Source organism: Pristis pectinata, chromosome 6 (assembly GCF_009764475.1).
Source record: "Pristis pectinata isolate sPriPec2 chromosome 6, sPriPec2.1.pri, whole genome shotgun sequence".
Lineage (NCBI taxonomy): Eukaryota > Metazoa > Chordata > Chondrichthyes > Rhinopristiformes > Pristidae > Pristis > Pristis pectinata.
This window is the reverse complement of record NC_067410.1, coordinates 81408795-81429064: the sequence shown is the minus strand read 5'-3', so window position 1 is coordinate 81429064 and position 20270 is coordinate 81408795. Positions and strand designations below refer to the sequence as shown.

Below are 20270 nucleotides of genomic sequence, written 5' to 3'. Positions count from 1 at the left end.
AAACCCTTGCCAGTTTCGTTTGTCCAATCAATGTGCAGATTAAAATTTCCTGTGATAATTTCAGTTCCAATCAGAATCAGGTTTATTATCACTGAAATATGTCATGAAATTTGTTGTTTTGTGGCAGCAGTACAGTGCAAGACATAAAAATTACTATAAGTTACCCCCAAAAAAATAAATAGTGCCAAAGAGGAATAAGGAGGTAGTGTTCATGAGTTTTCATGGACTGTTCAGAAATCTGATGGTGGAAGGGAAGAAGCTGTTTTTAAAACATTGAGTGTGGGTCTTCAGGCTCTTGTACCTCCTCCCTGATGGTAATAATGAGAAGAGGACATGTCCTGGATGGTGAGGGTCCTTAATGATGGATGCTGCCTTCTTGAGACACTGCCTCTTGAAGATATCCTCAATGGTGGGAAGGTTTGTGCCTGTGATGGAGCTAGCTTAGTCTACAACCCTCTGCAGCTTCTCTCAATCCGTGCCTTTTGGTATTTCCCCATTTTAGTTTTTTTCCTTCAAGAGGCCACATTTTGAAGACCTAAACGTTACTCCTACCCATGTATTCTTTCCCTTGCTGTTCAATATTTCCACCCAATCTGATCCCATTTTATGACTCAGCACTGCAGTGATCCCTCTCTTAACTAATAATGCTATCCTGTCTCCATTCTCTTTTGGTGCATTGTGTAACACGGAATATTAAAGACTCAGTCCTGATCACCCTGTAACCACATCTCCATAATGGCTATGAGATAAGACTCGTATGTTGCTGCTTCTACCGTCAACTCATCTACTTTGCTGCAAGTGCTGCATGCCTTTAGTTAAAGAGCCTGAAGCATTGATTTTTTGCAATTCTTTCTTTCTTTAGATTCACTTTTTGTGACATACTACAGTCCTATTTGTGCAATTTGCCAGGGCACTGATCCCAGCAGGTGAGGCCAGTCCAGAATAACACAAAAATTAAACTATCTTTTCTTCAATCTTTTTATTAGTTTTCAAATTAATACAGATTAATATATCAATGCTTATACACGTAATACAAAGAAATCAGGAGAACAATCATGACATGGATAATCATAAAGAACAATAAAGTATAAAAAAATCTGTAGATCCAACGATCTGTTAGTGAATGAATATAATATAAAAGAAAAAGATTTATTATAAAATATAAAAGAGAAAACAAATCCCCAAAACAATAAGAAAAATTATAAACAATATATCAAACCAAACTAAGCTAAAGAATTTTTTTTTAAAAAGACAGAAAAAAAACTGGACTAAAATTTCTCAATAGAAACAGAGCAATATTATGTCGTCAACTCCGTTCCTCTAAATTGAAAGGTTATTATAAGGGGATCTATATCATGTGAAAATATTGAATAAATGGACTCCAAACTTGCTCAAATTTAAGCGAAGGATCAACAGTATCACTCCTAATTTTTTCCAAGTTTAAACATGATATAGTTTGAAAGAAAAAAATTAATCTATCAATTCACAGAATGAAATTAAAGCATAGTGATCATTTCACAGAACACAATCAAATAATATAGTTGTGATTCTCTTCCTCTCTTGCTAAAGTGTATGAAGTGCATTAGTGGATCAGAAGGGAACATAAAGAACTTGGGTAGTAGGGATTTAATATTGTGAATATACATAATGATTCCAATATCCTCCTCACACAGAAAGATAATGCTGAAAGTCTTTACTTTGCAGTTAGAATTTAGGTGTTTGCTGTTTCTCTTGCACCTGCAACTCAATAAATGTTTGAGGTAGAGAGAGGACCAGGGTGATATAAAGAGCTGGAGACATCAGGAGAAGGAGCTTCACTGGAAAATGGATATTGGGAGCAAAACAAAAATCAGCTCTTACAGTGGCAATTAACAGCTGGCCTGTTTACGTTTAATATTTACCTTTGTCAGCTTTTTAAAATTGAAAAACTCTTGTCATTTGTCACTCGCGGTAAACATGCTGCATAACAGGGACATATTATTTCTGATATTGTTTCACTGAAATTGTTGAGAGATGCTTAATAAACCTTAGACTTGCCAGTGACACTAGCTTCACACTAATAAAATATTACCAGTAAATGCTGCTGCAAGCAATTTGAGGATCACATCAGGCTTTGAGATTCTAGAATGAGCTTCTCAAAATGTTATCACTTGAACACCATCTGTTTGCATTTTTTACACATGTCAATCTAAATTGTGTTGCTTAAAGTTTTGGGATTTGGGCAAGTAACAATAACTCCATGATGTACTTGTATACCAGAAATGACAAAATAAATTCTGAAAAATAGAATGGATAGAACTGATTTGAATTTTTCCAGTAAAAACAATAAGCACAAGTACACACAATGCAATGCTGGGAAAACTCTGCAAAGGAATAATTGTCATGCCTGAAATAAATTGGAGAATAATAGTAATATAAACATGTCAGCAAAATTGTTTTGAATTTTGTTTATATGCTACTGTATAAGAACTCATTCCTGATATACAAATAACGCCGTCTGTTGAACAATTGGAAAATGTTTGAAATAGGCAAGCTTCCAAATGAGAAATAATGGACTTCTGCTAATTACAGCAACCTGATGCTGCCAAAAACCATCAGAATTCTGCTGAGATTTAAATTATTACATGAAATGTCAGTTGCAGCTGTCAGCACTTTTCCTAAAGCTGTCTCTTCTTCTCATCTCCAGTGGAGATTATAAAGATTTTTTCGTATTTTAGATCTGTTGGTGAATAATTTCACAAAGTAATCATATAATTCTGATTTAGCTTGTTCAGTATTCACTGTTTGCAAATTCTCTTGATGTTTTGATACTATGAGGGTTTCTTCTCATTGTGTTTGGTTTATATGGCTTTATTTGTTTCCTTTTGACTCTTATTGCCTGTTTAATATGTTTATGAAGTTCTTGTTCTTTTTCTTTAGTTAATTGTACTGTTTAGCCTTTGAGTTACATTTATAGTGTGCGGTTAGTAGCATTTTCTAAAAGATATTTCATAGAAACTTTGAGTATGACAGTCCCTGCTACTTTTTCAAAGGAATATAGCAAATGGGTAATCAATACCTTATCTATTTACCATATTCCACTGAAGTTGGTCCTTTTCATGTTTAATTTGTAGCAACATACAAAAGGTCAGACAGCATCTATGGAGGGAAATGAACAGTTGACGTTTCAGGCCGAGACCCTTCATCAGTCCTTATCTCTCATGCCTTTGCCAATTAGATTAAGTTCTGGCTCTGTTGCTCTCCTGCTCACAGTTGACCAATAGTTATAGCCCCAGTCTGCTCAGCCATTCCTCATGACAAACTCTTCACCCCAGGAATCAACCTTCTCTGAACCACTTTCAATGCAAGTGAATACCCCTTCAAATAAGGAGACCAGAACTGCACGGTACTCTGCTGCTTTGTACAGATATGTCCAAACTGCCCTACATTTTGTATCACTACCCCTTTGTGATAAAGGCTAATGTTCTTTTAGATTCCTCTCTAAGGCAACAGTCTCCATTTAAACAATATTTTGCTTTTCCATTCTTCCTTCTCACATGAAGAGGATGCGCCAGCATCTCTACTTCCTTATAAGTTTAAGGAGATTCGACATGTCATCAAAGGTTCTGAGAAACCTGCAGATATACAGTGGAAAGCATTCTGACTGGTTGCGTCACGGCCTGGTATGGAAACTCCAATGCACAGGAATGCAAGCAGCTGTGCAGAGAATAGTGGATTCAGCCAGTTCCATGACGGATACAACTCTCCCCAGCATCAAGGACATCTACAAGAGGCGATGTCTCAAGAAGGCGACATCATCAGGGACCGCCACCACCTGATGCTGCCATCAGGTAGGAGGTTCAGGAGCCTGAAGACCCACACCTCAAGGTTCAACAACAGCTTCTTCCCCACTGCCACTGGGTTCTTGAACCAACCTGAAAAATCCCTAACATTAGCTCAGGCTATATTTCTTTTCCTCTCTCTCTTAACTTGCATTAGTGTTATGTTAATTTTGTCACGTAAACTATGTATAATTTTAATTTAAGTTTATGTTCATTTATGTTTGTCATGTTTGTAATGTAATGCTGCTGCAAAAAGCTAATTTTCGTGGCATTTATACCCTGTGTATGTATGCCCATGGCAATAAACTTGAACTTGAATATATCCCTATATCCACCTGCAATATTCACTCCCCTCCTCCCCATTCACTTAACTCTATGTAGACTCTGTCATTCTTCCAAATTTGCTTTTTCACCTGCCTTTTTATAGTCATTAAATTTGGTTAACTGTATTCACTAGTCCTTGGTTTCTATTTATGTTGTGTTAATAGAATGTTCTTAATATAGGTTGTGAACAAATGAAGCCCCGACACTAATCTCTGCGTCATTCCAGTAGTTTAAGCTTGCCAAACTGAGAAAACATCTACTTATCCCAGTTCTGTTTTCTCTTAGACAACTGGCTAACCCCGAAGCCAGGACCACTTGAGCAGTAACTTATTTGATGGCACATTCTGGATATCCACAAACACTACATCTACGGTTCCCCTTTTAATCACCCTTTTAGTTACATCTCAAAGAGCTCTGGTAAAATTGTCCAACATCATTTCCCTTTTCGTAAAATAATTTCATCTGGATTTATTTCAATTAAAATCTCCTGATTTAGCATAATGATTTTTAAACAATTTGTGTGCAAAGCAGTGTAGAATGGATTCCCATAGCTACATTGTGGAATCACATTCTGGAGTTTTGGAGTTGTAGTTATTTTTCTGATTATGTGAGGCACTCTGGGATATGTTTTAATGTTATTTGTGATATATAATTTAGAGTTATTTTGAAACTTAATAACTCAGGATTCCTATAATAATTTGTAGGACATAATGGCTTTAAGGAAATACAAGAGTTGTAAAGTCATATTTGACTAGGTAGCATTTTCTCAAAGGCAGTAAGGGATTAAATGCTGGACTCTGATTGAAGCAGTTTGTTATTCATTCATGGGATGTGGGCATTATCAACAAGGGCAGTATTTAACGGTGGCGAACTATCATCTTAAACTATTACAGTCTCGATAGATACAATCAAGTAGCTTGTTTGGATCATTTTAGCTGAGAATCAACCACATTGCTGCAGACCTGTAGTCTTGCAAAACTAGACTGAATAAGAACAGATTTCCTTTCTTCAGAGACACACCTGTCACCTGCCTGCATGTGCTCCTCCCCCTCTCCTGACCTCCTTATTCTGGTTTCTGCCCTCCTTTCCAGTCCTGATGAAGGGTGTCAACCCGAAACATCGACTGTTTATTTCCCTCCATAGATGCTGCCTGACCTGCTAAGTTCCTCCATCACTTCTTGTGTGTGTTGCTCCTTTCCTCGAGGCCTTGATGGATTTTTGCAATAAACTGGTAGTTTTGTGGTCATACTGGCTTTTTATTTCCAGATTTATATAATTGTTGTGCAGTAGGTAGCTTCTACTATCAGTAAATCTCTAATGTATCTATTTATAACTTTTCTTATTCAGCATAGAAGCATGCCTTTACATTTATATCTGTTCAGGCTGTAAATAGTTTGCTATTCACATTAATACACTGAGGAATTAAAATTCAAGAGCACTGTAATAGATTATGGAAGACAGTAATCCCAAAGGCCCGAATGCACAATTTCAAGTTTTACAGCAGCTCAAGGTTTTCATAATTGACCTCTCATCTTCAAACGTTAGGCACCTCTTCTGCACTTCATCACAATGTGAAAATGGGCTATTGTTGCTGTCACTGCTTGGCTAGTAAACTATCAGAACAGATTGCTCATTATTCAATATAGAATTTGGCTAATTTTCAGTCCATTGATTTCAGGTTGGTTCTAGCATGCAATTTGTTTTAATGGTTTATTCATCAAGGATCAAAAATGAAAATGACCCAGCTATTTTTTGTTAGTTAGTGTAAAGATTAAGGGGATTCAATTTAAGGACACTGCATTCTTTTTGTACAATCATTTGGGGGGATAAAAACCTTCCAGTACATTCCAAGCTAAGTGTGTGAATCTTCCAGAGATGCTTAAGTATGCAGGAGCTAATATTTACTTTAGGGTAAGTGCCAGGCCCACTGCTACTACTGAGAAACCTTGGGCATTATGAGGCTCTGGGCTCAGTTACATGCAGCCAGTGAGCTGCAGGAGCCAAACCATTCTTGCTGACTGGGGAATGCTTGAAATTGGCCTGCACTTTCCTGCACATATCTTGGAGCCTGCCATATAGGCAGGTCCCAGGGCTGTCTTGAATGGCCAGCAGCAGGCTTGAGTTTACTTGTGGGTTCACCCCATTAGAGGTTAGAATCTAGCTGAACCTGAGAAGTCCACGGGAGCCTTTTGTTGGTCCCTGGTTAGGTTGAAAGTTGCCAGTATGGATGTACAGAGCAGGCATGTTGCAACAGCAATCCAGTCAACCAGAAAACTGCATTTGTGGTATGTTACAGACTTTCCAACTGAATGGGCTAATGCTTTGGTCATTTAATTCATTACAATAGTCAAGATGGTAGTAGCCACTGCAAGCAAAAGTAAATAAACCGATGTTGCTCATAGGACACCATTACCACATTTACATTTGGCATAGACACTTAAAATTGGTCCTGCACTGGATAAACAAACTGAAGGAAGTTTTGGATGTTAACTTTGATAACATTTAGCTTTGATAATTCACTGTTTAAATTCATGTGCATCTGAATTGAAGATGTGATGTAACTATAGTTGTAATCATCTTATTTTTAGGATCAGCATAAATTATGGTGGGTATTTAATGTCAAAGGGATATTTCGCATATGTAGCATTAATATTTTAGTTCTGACAAAAAGAGTTCATCAATAATAAATATAACTAATGATCAGTGTAAAAATTAGCACTACAGATGTACCTTATTGATCTTTATGATGTGTGTCTTGTCCTGAGTAAATGGCATTCTTCAATGGATCATGTGTATTAGGAAAGTTAGAGCTTCCTGTCAAATAAATTAATTCTGCATCAGAGTTTGTTTACAAGAAGCTCTCCTCATTTTCATACTGTTGGAATTCCATGGTCTGTCAGTGTTTACAGAGGAGGGAACAGGTAAATCTGCCAGTGGTTGGGATATCTGGAATAGCAAGAATGTCAAAACCTGGTTGAATTTAGTGGCTGCACCTTATTAGAATTTTTTTTTAATGTTTTGACATCTGGTGAGGGATTAGAGTTGGGACTGGGTTGAGAGAGGGATGAGATTGAGATGTGGTTAGGTGGGTCATGAATCAGGTCTGCGGGTGGGGGAATGATGGACAGCTGTAGCGCAAGATTAAGTTTTTAACAAAGTGCAGCTACTTTCAGTTGGTTTCCAGTGCTGACTCCAAGGTATGGGACATGCTCAGGCAGGTCAACTTTACCCTTATTGAGACAGGTCTCACATTTGTTGTGAAGGCCCTCTTTGCAAGAATGGCATAACCTACCCATTTGTGCAGAAGTGCAAATTGCAGAAGTGGTATTCAGGTGTGTGTTGCATACCATTGTTAATCTTTCTGATTGTCCAGGTGCATCCATGCGTGAGTAGATCAGGTTTGTGGAGAACCTGGAAAAAAAGGCAGGGACTTGTTAATACACACTAAGCATAACAAGATAGATTACGTAGCACACAAGAACATTGCAACAGGCAGTGGAATTTAAGTCTTTGTTTTGTACCCAACTTCAACGTATTTGTTCCCTTCATAAAATGAGCCATGATTTTCCATGCATTACCTTTAGTTTGCATTCTCTGCTGTTATTGTATTACACAGCTGCATAAGGCCACATTTCTGAAAATTCTTTCATGCTGAGTTCATTATTTTTATACTTGAGTGCACTTGAACATAGCAGGTTGAAGCCAGACTGCCATAGTTTTTATGCATCTTTGACAATAGCCCAGAACATTGTGTTTACTTAATAATGAAGCCACTAATATGATCTTCTCCAGACAGAGTACTAAAAGTTAACAATAACTTTTCCCTTACTGAAAATAAAATTGAATTTAAACAATTCATTTCCTTTCAAATGTATAGAAGATGAACAAGATATGTATTTTTCTTTTCATTCATAGAAATTTACTGTCTTTTAATTTAAAGGAATCTGGGAAAATCAGGACTTCGAGTATCTTGTCTGGGACTTGGTAAGTAACAGATTTTAGCATGACATGATTTTGGGTTAAAATATTGAACATTGTAGGGGAATTTTGCGGACTCCACTTCTGGCACAGAGCCTTGTTAGGAGTATGAGTAAGAGAATCTATGGTTACGGCTCTTTTATTATCAAATCACATTCTGGTCTTGCAAATTGAGCACCAACAGGGGAGTCCTGCAGAATCATCCCTTAGGTCATCGTGGCATTTCAATGTAATTTTGAAAAATAGTAACGTTTATTTTTTTGTTCCAGTAATGCTGTCACCTTGCAAATGATACGTGATTTTCAATTGCCATTGACTTGAATATCAGCTTTACAGTTAATGCTTGAGAGCACGGAAAGCCAACCAATGTGAAAGACTGGTGTCTGGGATGCATTTTGTTCTGTGTTGAATTTATACCAACTTCAGTAAAACAATGCAGCCCAATTCCAACTGCAAGCTGTGCATGGTTAATATTTTGTTCAATAAATAAGAGTAATACTCTGGTTGTTCAAACTTTTTTGATGGATGTGCCCCTTTTCAAATGGGTTAGTATTCAATGATCTCCCTCTGAATTATAAAACCACATAATATAAACGTTCTCTGCAGGCAGAGGGGCTTACTAATTTTAAGAAAGTGCTTATTTCAGGTATGGTTGAAACTAGTTTGCTTATATGGTGTGTCTGTTTGTCTTTTGTGTATCAGCTTGAAGGTGTGGGGGTTGTGTTTGCTTTGCACAGTGAGATACAGTAATATATTTATTTTGTTCAGATACCTGAAAGTCTCTGGACCCCAGTTTATGCACCACTGGACTAATATTATGAATGTGTGGTGCCAGTGCTCATTTTAGCACAGCCTATGCATTTTTATCCTTTATATTTGTTGATATAGCAGTAAGATGAAAAATAGTTTTTGTTTCTTTTGAAACTTGGTTGTGATGGAAGTTATTCTGACAATTATAGAACTATAGCAAGGCAAAGCAATCAGCATTATCAATTAGCAAAATAATAAATAACTTGGGTATCTGCCAATTGACTAGATGAGACCTCAGAGTGAAGGATGAAAGGCTTAGTGCTGTGTACCAGGATTAAAGCAGCATCTGTAAGGCTTCAGGCTGTGTAGTGGGAGTAGAATTTCACCTTTGGGCATAATCAGGAATCCAAGTGCAATTTGAATTTAAAACCATGCCCTCTTTGAAGTTTTGTTTTTATATTTGCTCTCAAGCTTATTTGCATTTTGCCAGAAGCACAATCTCCCATGGACCAGTACAAGTAGGCAATCTTCTAAATGTAATTTTAAAATGCTTTACAATATGCCTTGGCTTATTTGAAAGTGGTAACTAAATGCAGTTTTATTTAAACGATTTGTCACAAAAAATAAGTATTTTGTCACTGTCAAAGTACAATCTTAAATAATGGAATGTGATTATTTAATAAAGTAAATCAAATAACTTTTCTGGTGACATTGAAGTATATTTGTCAGTCTCTTAAATTAAATATTATTCCAAATATATGAGCCTTGCACAGGAGGTATTGTATATTACCTGTTGAAGGATGTGCTTGCCATAGGGGGAGTCCATTGAAAATTCACTAGACTGGTTCTAGGGATGGCAAATTGGATGTAAGGGGAGAGATTGAGGAGACTGGGATTTTATTCTCTAGATTTTATAACAATAAGAGATTTCATTGAAAGGCAAAGGAATTCTGAATGGACTTTTCAGGCTAGATGTAGGGAAGATGTTTCCCCTGACTGTGAAGTCTAGGATGAAGACCACAGTTTCCAACTAAGGGGTAGGCTATTTAGAACTGATGTATGGAGGAATTTCTTCAATCAGATAGTGGTGAGGTTTTGAAATTTTTTTGGGGGGGTTGGGGGTACCTGGAGGCTCAGTGATATTCATTCAAAGCACACACAGATAGATTACTGGATATTATAGGAACCCAGCAAATGGGAGTGGTACTGGAAGGTGGTGCTGAGGAAGATTGGTCATGTTTTTATTGAATGGCAGAGCAGGTTGTTGAGGGCCAGTTGACCTACTCCTGGACCTTATGTTGTTAACTTGTCCCATTAGTGTCTTAGACTTTTTTTTATGGAGCTTCCTCAAAGCCATAAAATGAGCACATTTAGCAAAATAATCTATGGTAATTTATTTGATCTGATGACCAATCAATTTTTCTAATTTCTAATGCAAAGTTTTTAAAGTAGTTTGGGGAATTTCAACTTACACTCAATGCAATTTGCATTTAATATTCCCCATTTACTCTGGTTTCACACAAGTTGTCAAATCCGCTGAAGAAGAGCACATACCTACCTCAATAATGTTTTTTTTACTGTTACTGCTGTCACTCAATTAACTATTCCACATCCAATTACATTTGTTCCACGTTTGTTGTGAAAGAAAGTATATTTTCCCTTCAGTTTGACCAAGCACAAATAGTACAATATTAGTGCGAAAATTAAGAGTTCATACACTGTTGTACAGATATGTTATTTATCTTATTTCCTACATTGGTATCTGTATAACAGTGTATGAACTCTTAATTTTCACACTATTACAATGGCATCTCTGATACAATGGTATCTCTGCACTGAGATACGTAGTTACCATTGCTTTTGTAAATTGAAATAAATGCTCAATTGCATTGAAGTGGTGGAGGGAAGATTTATTATTGGTATGGGATTGGACAGCATGAAATTTACTATAAATATGCACACTATTGTTTAGCTTTATTGAACCCAAAATACAGCTGGTATATTATTACTCTATACGTTCTGGAGGGAACTTCTCAATACCAAAACACACACATTACATGTTTTATTAATGTACAGAATATTTTAAACTTGTGACTTAATCTGGCAATTAGATGGGTCATAATGACATTAAACCAATTGGTCAAAATACTAAGATGGACAAAGTAACTCAACCCCCTGCAAACTGGCCATCTGTGTCAACTCCATTAGTGTTCATGATGTCTCTGGGAAGGGAAATGCTTCAAGCCAACAGAACACACCATGCATTTGGAATAGGTGGAAGCATCTGAATGGTGAGCTCAATTATCTTAGAGTTGCCTGCACCAATATTGTAATGATGCAGAGCTTGTGCATAAGTACTCGGCTTTGAAAGGGACAGGAAGAATCAGCTTTAAGTACAATTTAAAATTTTCAGGAGTTAAAAATTGGTGTATTTTTTTCAAATGTTGGCTCAAAATCATTTTTTATTCAGTCGTTGATAGTTAGGCCTAAGTTTCGTGAAATGCCACCAATGTCTCAAGACTGAGATCTCTAACAACTTGGTTAAAAAAAATTAAGATGATCTTATTTCAGGCAATAGTAGTTGTTAGATCTCAAACATCCTTTTTGTAACTACTATTCATCATTTTAGGTTTTACTGAGTTTCATTTTTAAATTGTCATGGGCTTTGTTAATAGCATTTACTTTTTACTTTTATACCTACTTTTCACTTCAATCAATTTTATTTCTTGGGCATTTGTTCACTTTTTTGGTGTGGAGCAGATTTCACCTGCAGTAACTTCCCATTTAGGCGAACTCCAGCACTTTATCAAGACCACACTTGGACAGGATAAAGAGGATAAAGCATGCCTGCATGATTGTTTCTGTTGTGAAGGGTACTCCAGCCATATCACCTGTACCTCAACTATTTATTCTTCCTTTTCGTATGTATGTTATATCATACTAGCCAAGTACCATAAGGTATAGGAGCAGAATTGGGCCATGCAGTCCATCAAGTCTGCTCCACCATTCAATCTGGCTGATTATTTTTCAACCCTATTCTCTTGCCTTCTCCCTGTAACCTTTAACCCCTTTTCCAATCAAGAATATATCATTATCTGCCTTAAATACACCCAATGGCCTCCACCGACCTCTGTGGCAACAAATTCTACAGATTCACCACCTTCTGGCTGAAGAAATCTCTCTTCATCACAGTTTTCAAGGGATGTCCCTTTATTCTGAGGTTGTGCCCTCGGATCCCAGACTCTTCTGGAAACATGGAAACATCAACTCTACCCAGCCTTGGTTGGAACTATATGGAACTATATTTTCAGTTGTATTGTAGCTAAAACCATCAGCAGGTGATGATAATGCAATGAATGATAAAATTCTTCTCATCAAACTCTAATTCAAGACAGAGATTGACATAAAAGACTTGGAGTGTACTGTAGTTACGATGAAGACATTACAGGTGTTTCTCATCCTTATTTCATGAAACTGGCAGCATCTTTGGGATTTTGCACCTTTGCAAGGCACAGTTACTACTCACCTACTCGCAATTGCCAGGACCACTCTACTCCAGATGTCATCTCAGCCTTGGTCCAAGGTTGGACCAAAGAGCTGAATTCCAGAGGAGGTGAATGTGACTGCCCTTGAGTGATTTATGCCCTGGCAAAACTGAAGACAATGGGCATCAAAGGGAGTACACTCCAGTGGTTGTAGTCATGCCTCACATGAAGAAAAGTAGTTGTAATTGTCAAAAGTCAATCTTCCCAATCCCTGGACATCACTGCATGAGTTCCTTGGGGAAAAGCCCATCCATCTCTGACCGCTTCATCAATGATGTTCCTTCCATCATAAGGTCAGAAGACAGGATTGCACGATGTTCAATTCCATTTGCAACACCTCAGTAAATGAAACAGCCATGCCTGCATGCAGCAAGACCTCAACGGCCTTCAAGTACAGTTTGATAAGTGGCAAGTAACATTCACACCACAGAAGTGCCAGGCGATGACCATCCCTAACAAGAGAAAATCTAACTATTGACATTCAATGGCATTACCACCACCAAGTACCCCGCCATCTTGGGGTTACCATTGACTGGAAATTCATCTGGACTAGCCACATAAATCATGGCTACAAGAGCAGGTCAGAACCCACAGCATGCGACTTACCTCCTGATATCTCAGGGCCTTTCCGCCATCTTGCAAGGCACAGGTTAGGGGCATGAGGGGAATACTCTTCACCTGCCTGGATAAGTGTAACACCAAAAATGCTCGAGATACCAACACCATCCAGGGCAGCAGAAGCATGGGAACACCACCATGTGTAGGTTCCCATCCAAGTCGCACACCATCATGACTTGGAAAAATAATACCTGCTTTTCATTGTCACTGGGTCTAAATGCTGGAACACCCTGCCCAACAGGACTGTGGGACTAATTCTACTGAAAAAATTACAGCTATCCAAGAAGGCATCTCACCCCTACTACTTGATTGCAATTAGGAATGGTCAATAAATATTGGTCATGCCAGCAATAGACAAGTCCCAATAAATAGATAAACAATAATTAAAAAATGCACCAGCTAACAGCTATCAGCAAATTCAGGATTTTGTATTCTCCCTTTCACACACTTTCTCCCCCTCTCATTATGCGCACACGTACACATACCAAAATTTGACCTGCATATATTATATTTGTAATTTTAATGTCATTGAAAAGTAGTGAAATTTATGATAAATACATTTGAAAGTAATTTAAACATATATGGAAATTTAAATTAAAACACTAGATTTCTTTAAACAGCTTCAAAAGTCATTCTCTGGGTAGTAAGGGGTAATAAAAAGAAGAATAATGCAGACTTTAGAATTTCATATTGGTATAAATTATAACTCAAAGTAATCTTATTTCATGTAACACAATGAAAGGCAATCTGTGACGGTGTCCATACAGCAATGGTTGTCATATATTTTCCCATATCACAGAAATTAGGTTTAAAATCAAGTTTATCATCTTACTGCTAAAATGAGCATTTAAGACCATTTCAAATGATGCTGATTCAACTTTTAGCTCAATTTTTTAAATTCTAATGCTTGGGACATAAATTATGAAACATCCCTTTTAAAGCAGAAACTGAAAATACAGAGTCATAACATCATGGAATTTTTACATACAGGAGGAGGTCATTTGGCCCATCAAGTCTCTGTCGGCTCCTAGGAGAGCAATCCCCTCAGTTCCATTCCCTTGCTCTTCCCCAATTGCCCTACAAATTATACTCTAACAAGTGCTCATCCAGTTCCCTTTTGAAGGTACTGATTCATTCTGCTTTCATGACTCTGAGAAGCAGTGAATTCTAGATCCTAACTATTTTGAGTAAAGACATTTTTCTTCACATTCTTCTTGTAACTATAACCCAAAGTTTTAAATCTGCGTCCCCTATCCTGGAAATATCTACAGATGAGGACAGCTTCCCTCTAATTACCATGTCTATACCGCTCATGATCTTTATCAGCATCACTGACTTCATCAGCAAGTGTGCTGAGAACTGTGTACCAAAGAGGACAATTCTGGTGTTCCCAAACCGGAAACCATGGATGAACCAGGAGATCCACTCCCGACTCAAGTCTAGGACTGCGGCATTCAAATCAGGTGACCCTGACCTTTACAAGAAATTGAGATATGACCTCCGTAAAGTAATCAGAAATGTCAAAAGACAATAACAATCCAATATCGAGTCCCAAACCAGCTGTCAGTTGTGGCTCACATGCTATAATGGGCTACAAAACGAATTCAGGCAGCACTACCAACAATAGCGCATCCCTTCCCAATGAGCTTAATGCATTCTATGCACGTTTTGAACAGAAGGGGATTGGTATGTCAGCACCCACCCTGACGGCCTCCAGTGCACCTGAACCCATGGTCAACGTTGCAGATGCAAGATCAGTCCTCCGGACGGTGAACCCGCAGAAAGCATATGGCCCAGATGGTGTCCCTGGCTGTGTCCTTAGACCCTGTGCAGATCAGCTGGCAGGGGTATTTGCAGACATTTTTAACCTCTCCCTGCTTCAATCTGAGGTTCCCACCTGCTATAAGAAGACCACTATCATCCCAGTACCCAAGAAAAACAAGGTAATGTGCCTTAATGACTACTGACCAGTGGCTCTGACATCCACCACCATGAAGTGCTTCGAGAGGCTGGTCATGGCACGCATCAACTCCAGCCTTCCATTCAACTTTGACCCACTGCAATTCGCCTACCACTGAAACAGGTCTACAGTGGCACATCTCCCTAGCCCTACACTCATCTCTGGAGCAGTTGGATAGCAAAGACACCTACATTAGACTGTTATTTATTGACTACAGCTCCGCCTTCAATACTATAATTCCAAGCAAACTCATCACCCAACTCCGAGAACTGGGACTCAACACCTCCCTTTGCAACTGGATCCTTGACTTCCTGACCAACAGACCGCAATCGGTGAGGATATGTACAATTATTCTCAACACTGTTGCCCCACAAGGCTGCATCCTCAGCCCCCTACTCTACTCTCTATACACTCATGACTGCGTGGCCAGATTCTGCTCTAACTCCATCTACAAGTTTGCAGATGATACCACTGTAGTGGGCCATATCTCAAATAACAATGAGTCTGAGTACAGGAAGGAGATAGAGAGCTTAGTGACATGGTGTCATAACAACAACCTTTCCCTCAATGTCAGCAAAACAAAAGAGCTGGTCACTGACTTCAGGAAGGGGGTGGTGCACATGCTCCTGTCTACATCAATGGTGCTGAGGTTGAGAGCTTCAAGTTCCTAGGAGTGAACATCGCCAATAGCCTGTTCTGGTCCAATCATGTAGATGCCACAGCCAAGAAAGCTCACCAGTGCCTCTACTTGCTCAGGAGGCTAGAGAAATTTGGCATGTCCTCTTTGACACTCACCAATTTTTATCGATGCACTATATAAAGCATCCTATCTGGATGCATCATGATTTGGTATGGCAACTGCTCTGCCCTGGACAGCAAGAAACTACAGAGAGTTGTGGACACAGCTCAGCACATCACTGAAACCAGCCTCCCCTCCACGGACTTTGTCTATACTTCTTGCTGCCTCGATAAAGTAGCCAACGTAATCAAAGACCCCACCCACCCTGGATATTCTCTCTTCTCTCCCCTCCCATCAGGCAGAAGGTACAAAAGCCTGAAACCATGTACTACCAGGCTCAAGGACAACTTCTATCCCATTGTTATAAGACTATTGAATTTTTCCCTAGTACAATAAGATGGACTCTCGACCTCACAATCTACCTTGTTATGACCTTGCACCTTATTGTCTACCTGCACTGCACTTTCTCTGTGGCTGTTACACATTCTGCATTCTGTTATTGTTTTACCTTGTACTACCTCAATGCACTGTGTAATGAATTGACCTTTATGAAGGGTATGCAACACAAGTTTTTTAATGTACCTCAGTACAAGTGACAATAATAAACCAAAACCAAATCTTGCACAAGCATGGCAAATAACTGCAAGGAGGATTGTGATGGACAGGAGATGTGGACTAATAATGGAATGAGCAATCATGACAGGTGAATGAGTATAGGAAATGCTGGAAATACTCAGTAGGTCAGGCCACATCTGTGGGAAGCTTTAAATTAGCTCGGTTTCTCTTTCCACAGATGCGCCTGACCTGCTGGGTATTTGCTGCGTTTTCTGTTTTTATTTTAGATTTCCCATATCTGCAGTTGTTTTTGGTATTTTTTCACACAACAGGTGCAATTTAATCCAGAAAAATCTGATGTTACATTTTAGCAGCAAATCTGAGGAGAGGGAATATAAACTAGAGGCCGCATTTTTAAAATGGGCAGGTTGAGAAAACGCTTCAAACTTAAGAGACGCTGTGCTTTATAAATAGAGGCCTAGAGCACAAAAGCAAGGAGGTCACAATGAATCATTGTAAGACACTCATTCAGCTGCATCGGTGCAGTTCTGAGCATCACAGTGACGAAAGGTGTGAAAGGTAAGCTCACACACTGCAGTGAGGGAAGGCCTTGGAGAGGATGCAGAGAAGATGTATTAGAATGATTGCAGGACAGAGGAATTGTAGTTATGTGGATTTATTGGAGGAGACCTTTGGATCAGAGGAGATAGAGAGGAGATCTGATAAAGAAATTTAAAATCATGAAGGATCTGGACAGAATAGATAGAGCAGGATGATCAAAGAGAGGAAACAGAATGAAGTTGAATAACAAAAGAACCAAAAGTAACATGAGGAGGAAGTTCCTCAGTTGGTGAGTGGTTAGTGAGGGCAGGCAGCGGAGGCAGACTCAGTTCTCATGTTTTAAAGGGTAAACACTGGAAAGAAAATAACGTGTTTATTTATGGGGAAGGGCTGAGGGATCAGCTGCTGTGGTGCCCTTGCATGGATATGGGCTGAATGGCCTCTTTGGCATCATAACATCTGAGATTGGGTAGGTACTTTTTCCTAAGATGATTTGTTTGGGTGATCCAGAACTACACAATCAGCACAGTTCCAGCTCTTGCCCTGCAGAGAATTTAACAAAGTGAGTAATGCTTTGAAGATTCTCGACTGTGTCGGTGAAAGCACATTAGTAAATGGGCCAATGAAAACACAGACCTTCACACACATCCCATGTCTATGTTTTAAGAACCCAATACTTGTTTCTTCCAGAGGAAATGGGATTTGAACTGCTGTTTCTCTCGTTGGTTAGACAGCCCTCTGCCCCTCCCCAACCACTCCACTCATTATCCTGTTTCACTCCCTAATATTTAGCTGCTCCCACCCGTGAGAAGCAGTCAATGATCTAAATTTGTGGCTAATATCTTCTGGAAGTGGTTATTTTGAGATCTGGGACAATCGCTTCATACAAAGGTCAGCTTACACACAGCAGAAATTTTAAAACCTGGCTCCTTGCTTTGCTGCCTTTGTTTTAAAGCCTTTCAAAGCCATGTTAGTATAATTCATGATATTTGGCTTATTAAACTATTCATGTCTGTATTTATGGTTATTCCACATTTCTTCCCATGATTGAACTTTCAGGCAAGGATCACGTTAACACATCTGAGTCAGAGGAGGAAGATGATAAATATTTATGGGAAATGGTAGGATGGACCTTGTTATTAAATAAGCAACAGTGAGTGAGTTCAGACCATTGAGAATAGACACTTCACCTTTTAGAACATCAACAGACAGGGAATGGAATTTTTTTAATGTCTTATGTTACATGCTGCTCTGGCTACAAAGTGCCATGAAATTTTGGATCACAAAAAGCAAATTATTTGGATATCTTAAGAATAAATGGGGGGAAACCACATGTCTATGTGATGTGCGTACAAGATCTGGATTTGCTCTTCCAGTAGTTAGGATTGCTAGTCTTTACCCAGGCATTTGTGTTCAACTGACAGTATGGGAATTGAATGTTGTTACAGTCAGATCAGCCATGATCTTATCAAATGATAAAGCAAGCCTGAGGGACCAAGTAGTCTATTCCTGTTCTTTATCTGTATGTTTGTGTTCCCTACCTTAAATGGCAGCATTGGCTCAATAGTAGCACTGTTGTGAAACAGGTTCAGGGTCTCAGAAGGCGAGGAATCTGAACACAGTCTTAGAGATAAATGATTTATTTACAAAAGACGAACGCGGGGCAAGGATAACGGGAATAACATGCACGTGCACATTTGGTAGTGAGTGTGGGAAAATCGCAACAGGTAAAATACACACACACACACACACACACACACACACACACACACACACACACACACACACACACACACACACACACACACACACACACACAAAAAACAAACTGGGTACAGACAACCAAGGAAAAACAATATGATACCTGCCACCCCTTGACTCAGTGCAGGCACGGCTCTATGCTACCAGGGATAGCAACTAAGGTGCTCCCAACCCTTTTAACAGTGCACACCTCACCAACGATTTCTCCAGCACCATTTCACAGTGCTCGGCCTGGAGCAAAGCAGGGTCATCCCTCGGAGACGAGAGAGAGCCAAGCACATGTGGCACTCTTTATAGTGCTGGGGGGGGGGGGTCAAGCCCAGGTAATTTCAAAAGGCCAATGGTCCAGTGCCAGCAAGGACTAATCGATCACAAAGGCCAATGGTCAGGTGTGCACTGATGGGTGGGGCGGGGCCAAACCTTGATTGGCAGTGGTGTGTCTTCCGGCCAGGTAGGGGCAGTGCTGTCATGTGACAGCCACAAACCTCCACAATAGAAGCACTCACTGCCCTGAGTCACAACGTCCATGAGATGATGGACACTCACCAAGCTGTGATATTAGAAGTATCATCTTTCGGATAGACTTTAATCAAGGTTCTTACACCTTCTCAGGTGAATGTAAAAGGGAGTGATGGAACTCTGCATGAAGGTATCTAGAAACACCTTCAATGCTCTGGGCAGAAATCCGTCAACCAACAGACTAGTTGTCCATTCATCTCATTGGTGTTTGCTGGACCTTCCCATGTGAAAATTGACTTTTTTTTTCATCAAGTAACATATTATATTTCAAAAACAGCTCTTGCTCTGTGAAGTGCATGTGGAGATGTGAAAGATGCTTTGTGAATGCAGATTCTTTCTTTACACTTCATGATGAATGACAGACTTGATGCCAAGATAAAGCATTTAATAATTGTGGAATTGTGGCCAAAGATACATTTCTGGATTCTCATTCTAATTTCCTTGTTTTTTTTTTCTAAATTGCATTTTAAACAAGATATAGCTGTTCCTCTGCTAATTTATCATCCTGCCCTGTCTTCCTCTTCGTATCAAATCAACTAATTGCAGGTGCATCATGAAAACATTTTGACATGATGCCATTTGACAAAAAGATTAGGAAATAGTGTTCTGTTGAATTCACAGAGAACTTGCTTAAAATGCAATCTGATTAAATATCTATTTTTGATTGAAATAACTTTCAAACAAAGTACGTATTGTGAATTTAAACAATCGAGTCAGAGAATTATACAGCACAGAAACAAGCCCATCAGTCCAATTTTTCCATGCCAACCAAGGTGCATTCCTGAGGTAGTCCTATTTGCCTGTATTTGGGTCATACCCCCCTCAACCTTTCCAATCCATGGACCTTTCCAAATATCTTTTAAACATTTGTAATTGAACCAGCCTCTACCATTTCCGCTGGCAGCTCATTCCATATATCCACCACCCATTGTGTAGAAAAACTTGCCCTTCAGGTCCCCTTTAAACCTTTCCCCTCTCACCTTAAACATATGCACTCTAGTTTTAGACTTGTACGTTTTTAATAAATATCAATAATGTTGATGGAAAGTGGCTTCCCATAAGTTTCAATCCCTGTCACAAATGAGTAGGGAGGTGCTTTGTCAACTCAATAAAATGCAAAAAGAATGTACTCCCAACCA

The 20270-nt window shown here is 39.0% G+C and overlaps 1 protein-coding gene across 1 annotated transcript in view; it reads left to right on the top strand.

Moving 5' to 3' along the window:
* The window catches only part of kcnab1a (potassium voltage-gated channel subfamily A regulatory beta subunit 1a), a 177829-nt gene that overhangs the window by 90602 nt on the left and 66957 nt on the right, over positions 1–20270 (top strand). Inside the window, exon 2 of the mRNA XM_052018558.1 lies at positions 8086–8129. Coding sequence (XP_051874518.1) covers positions 8086–8129 — 44 coding nt within the window. The remainder of the gene's footprint in view (positions 1–8085; positions 8130–20270) is intronic.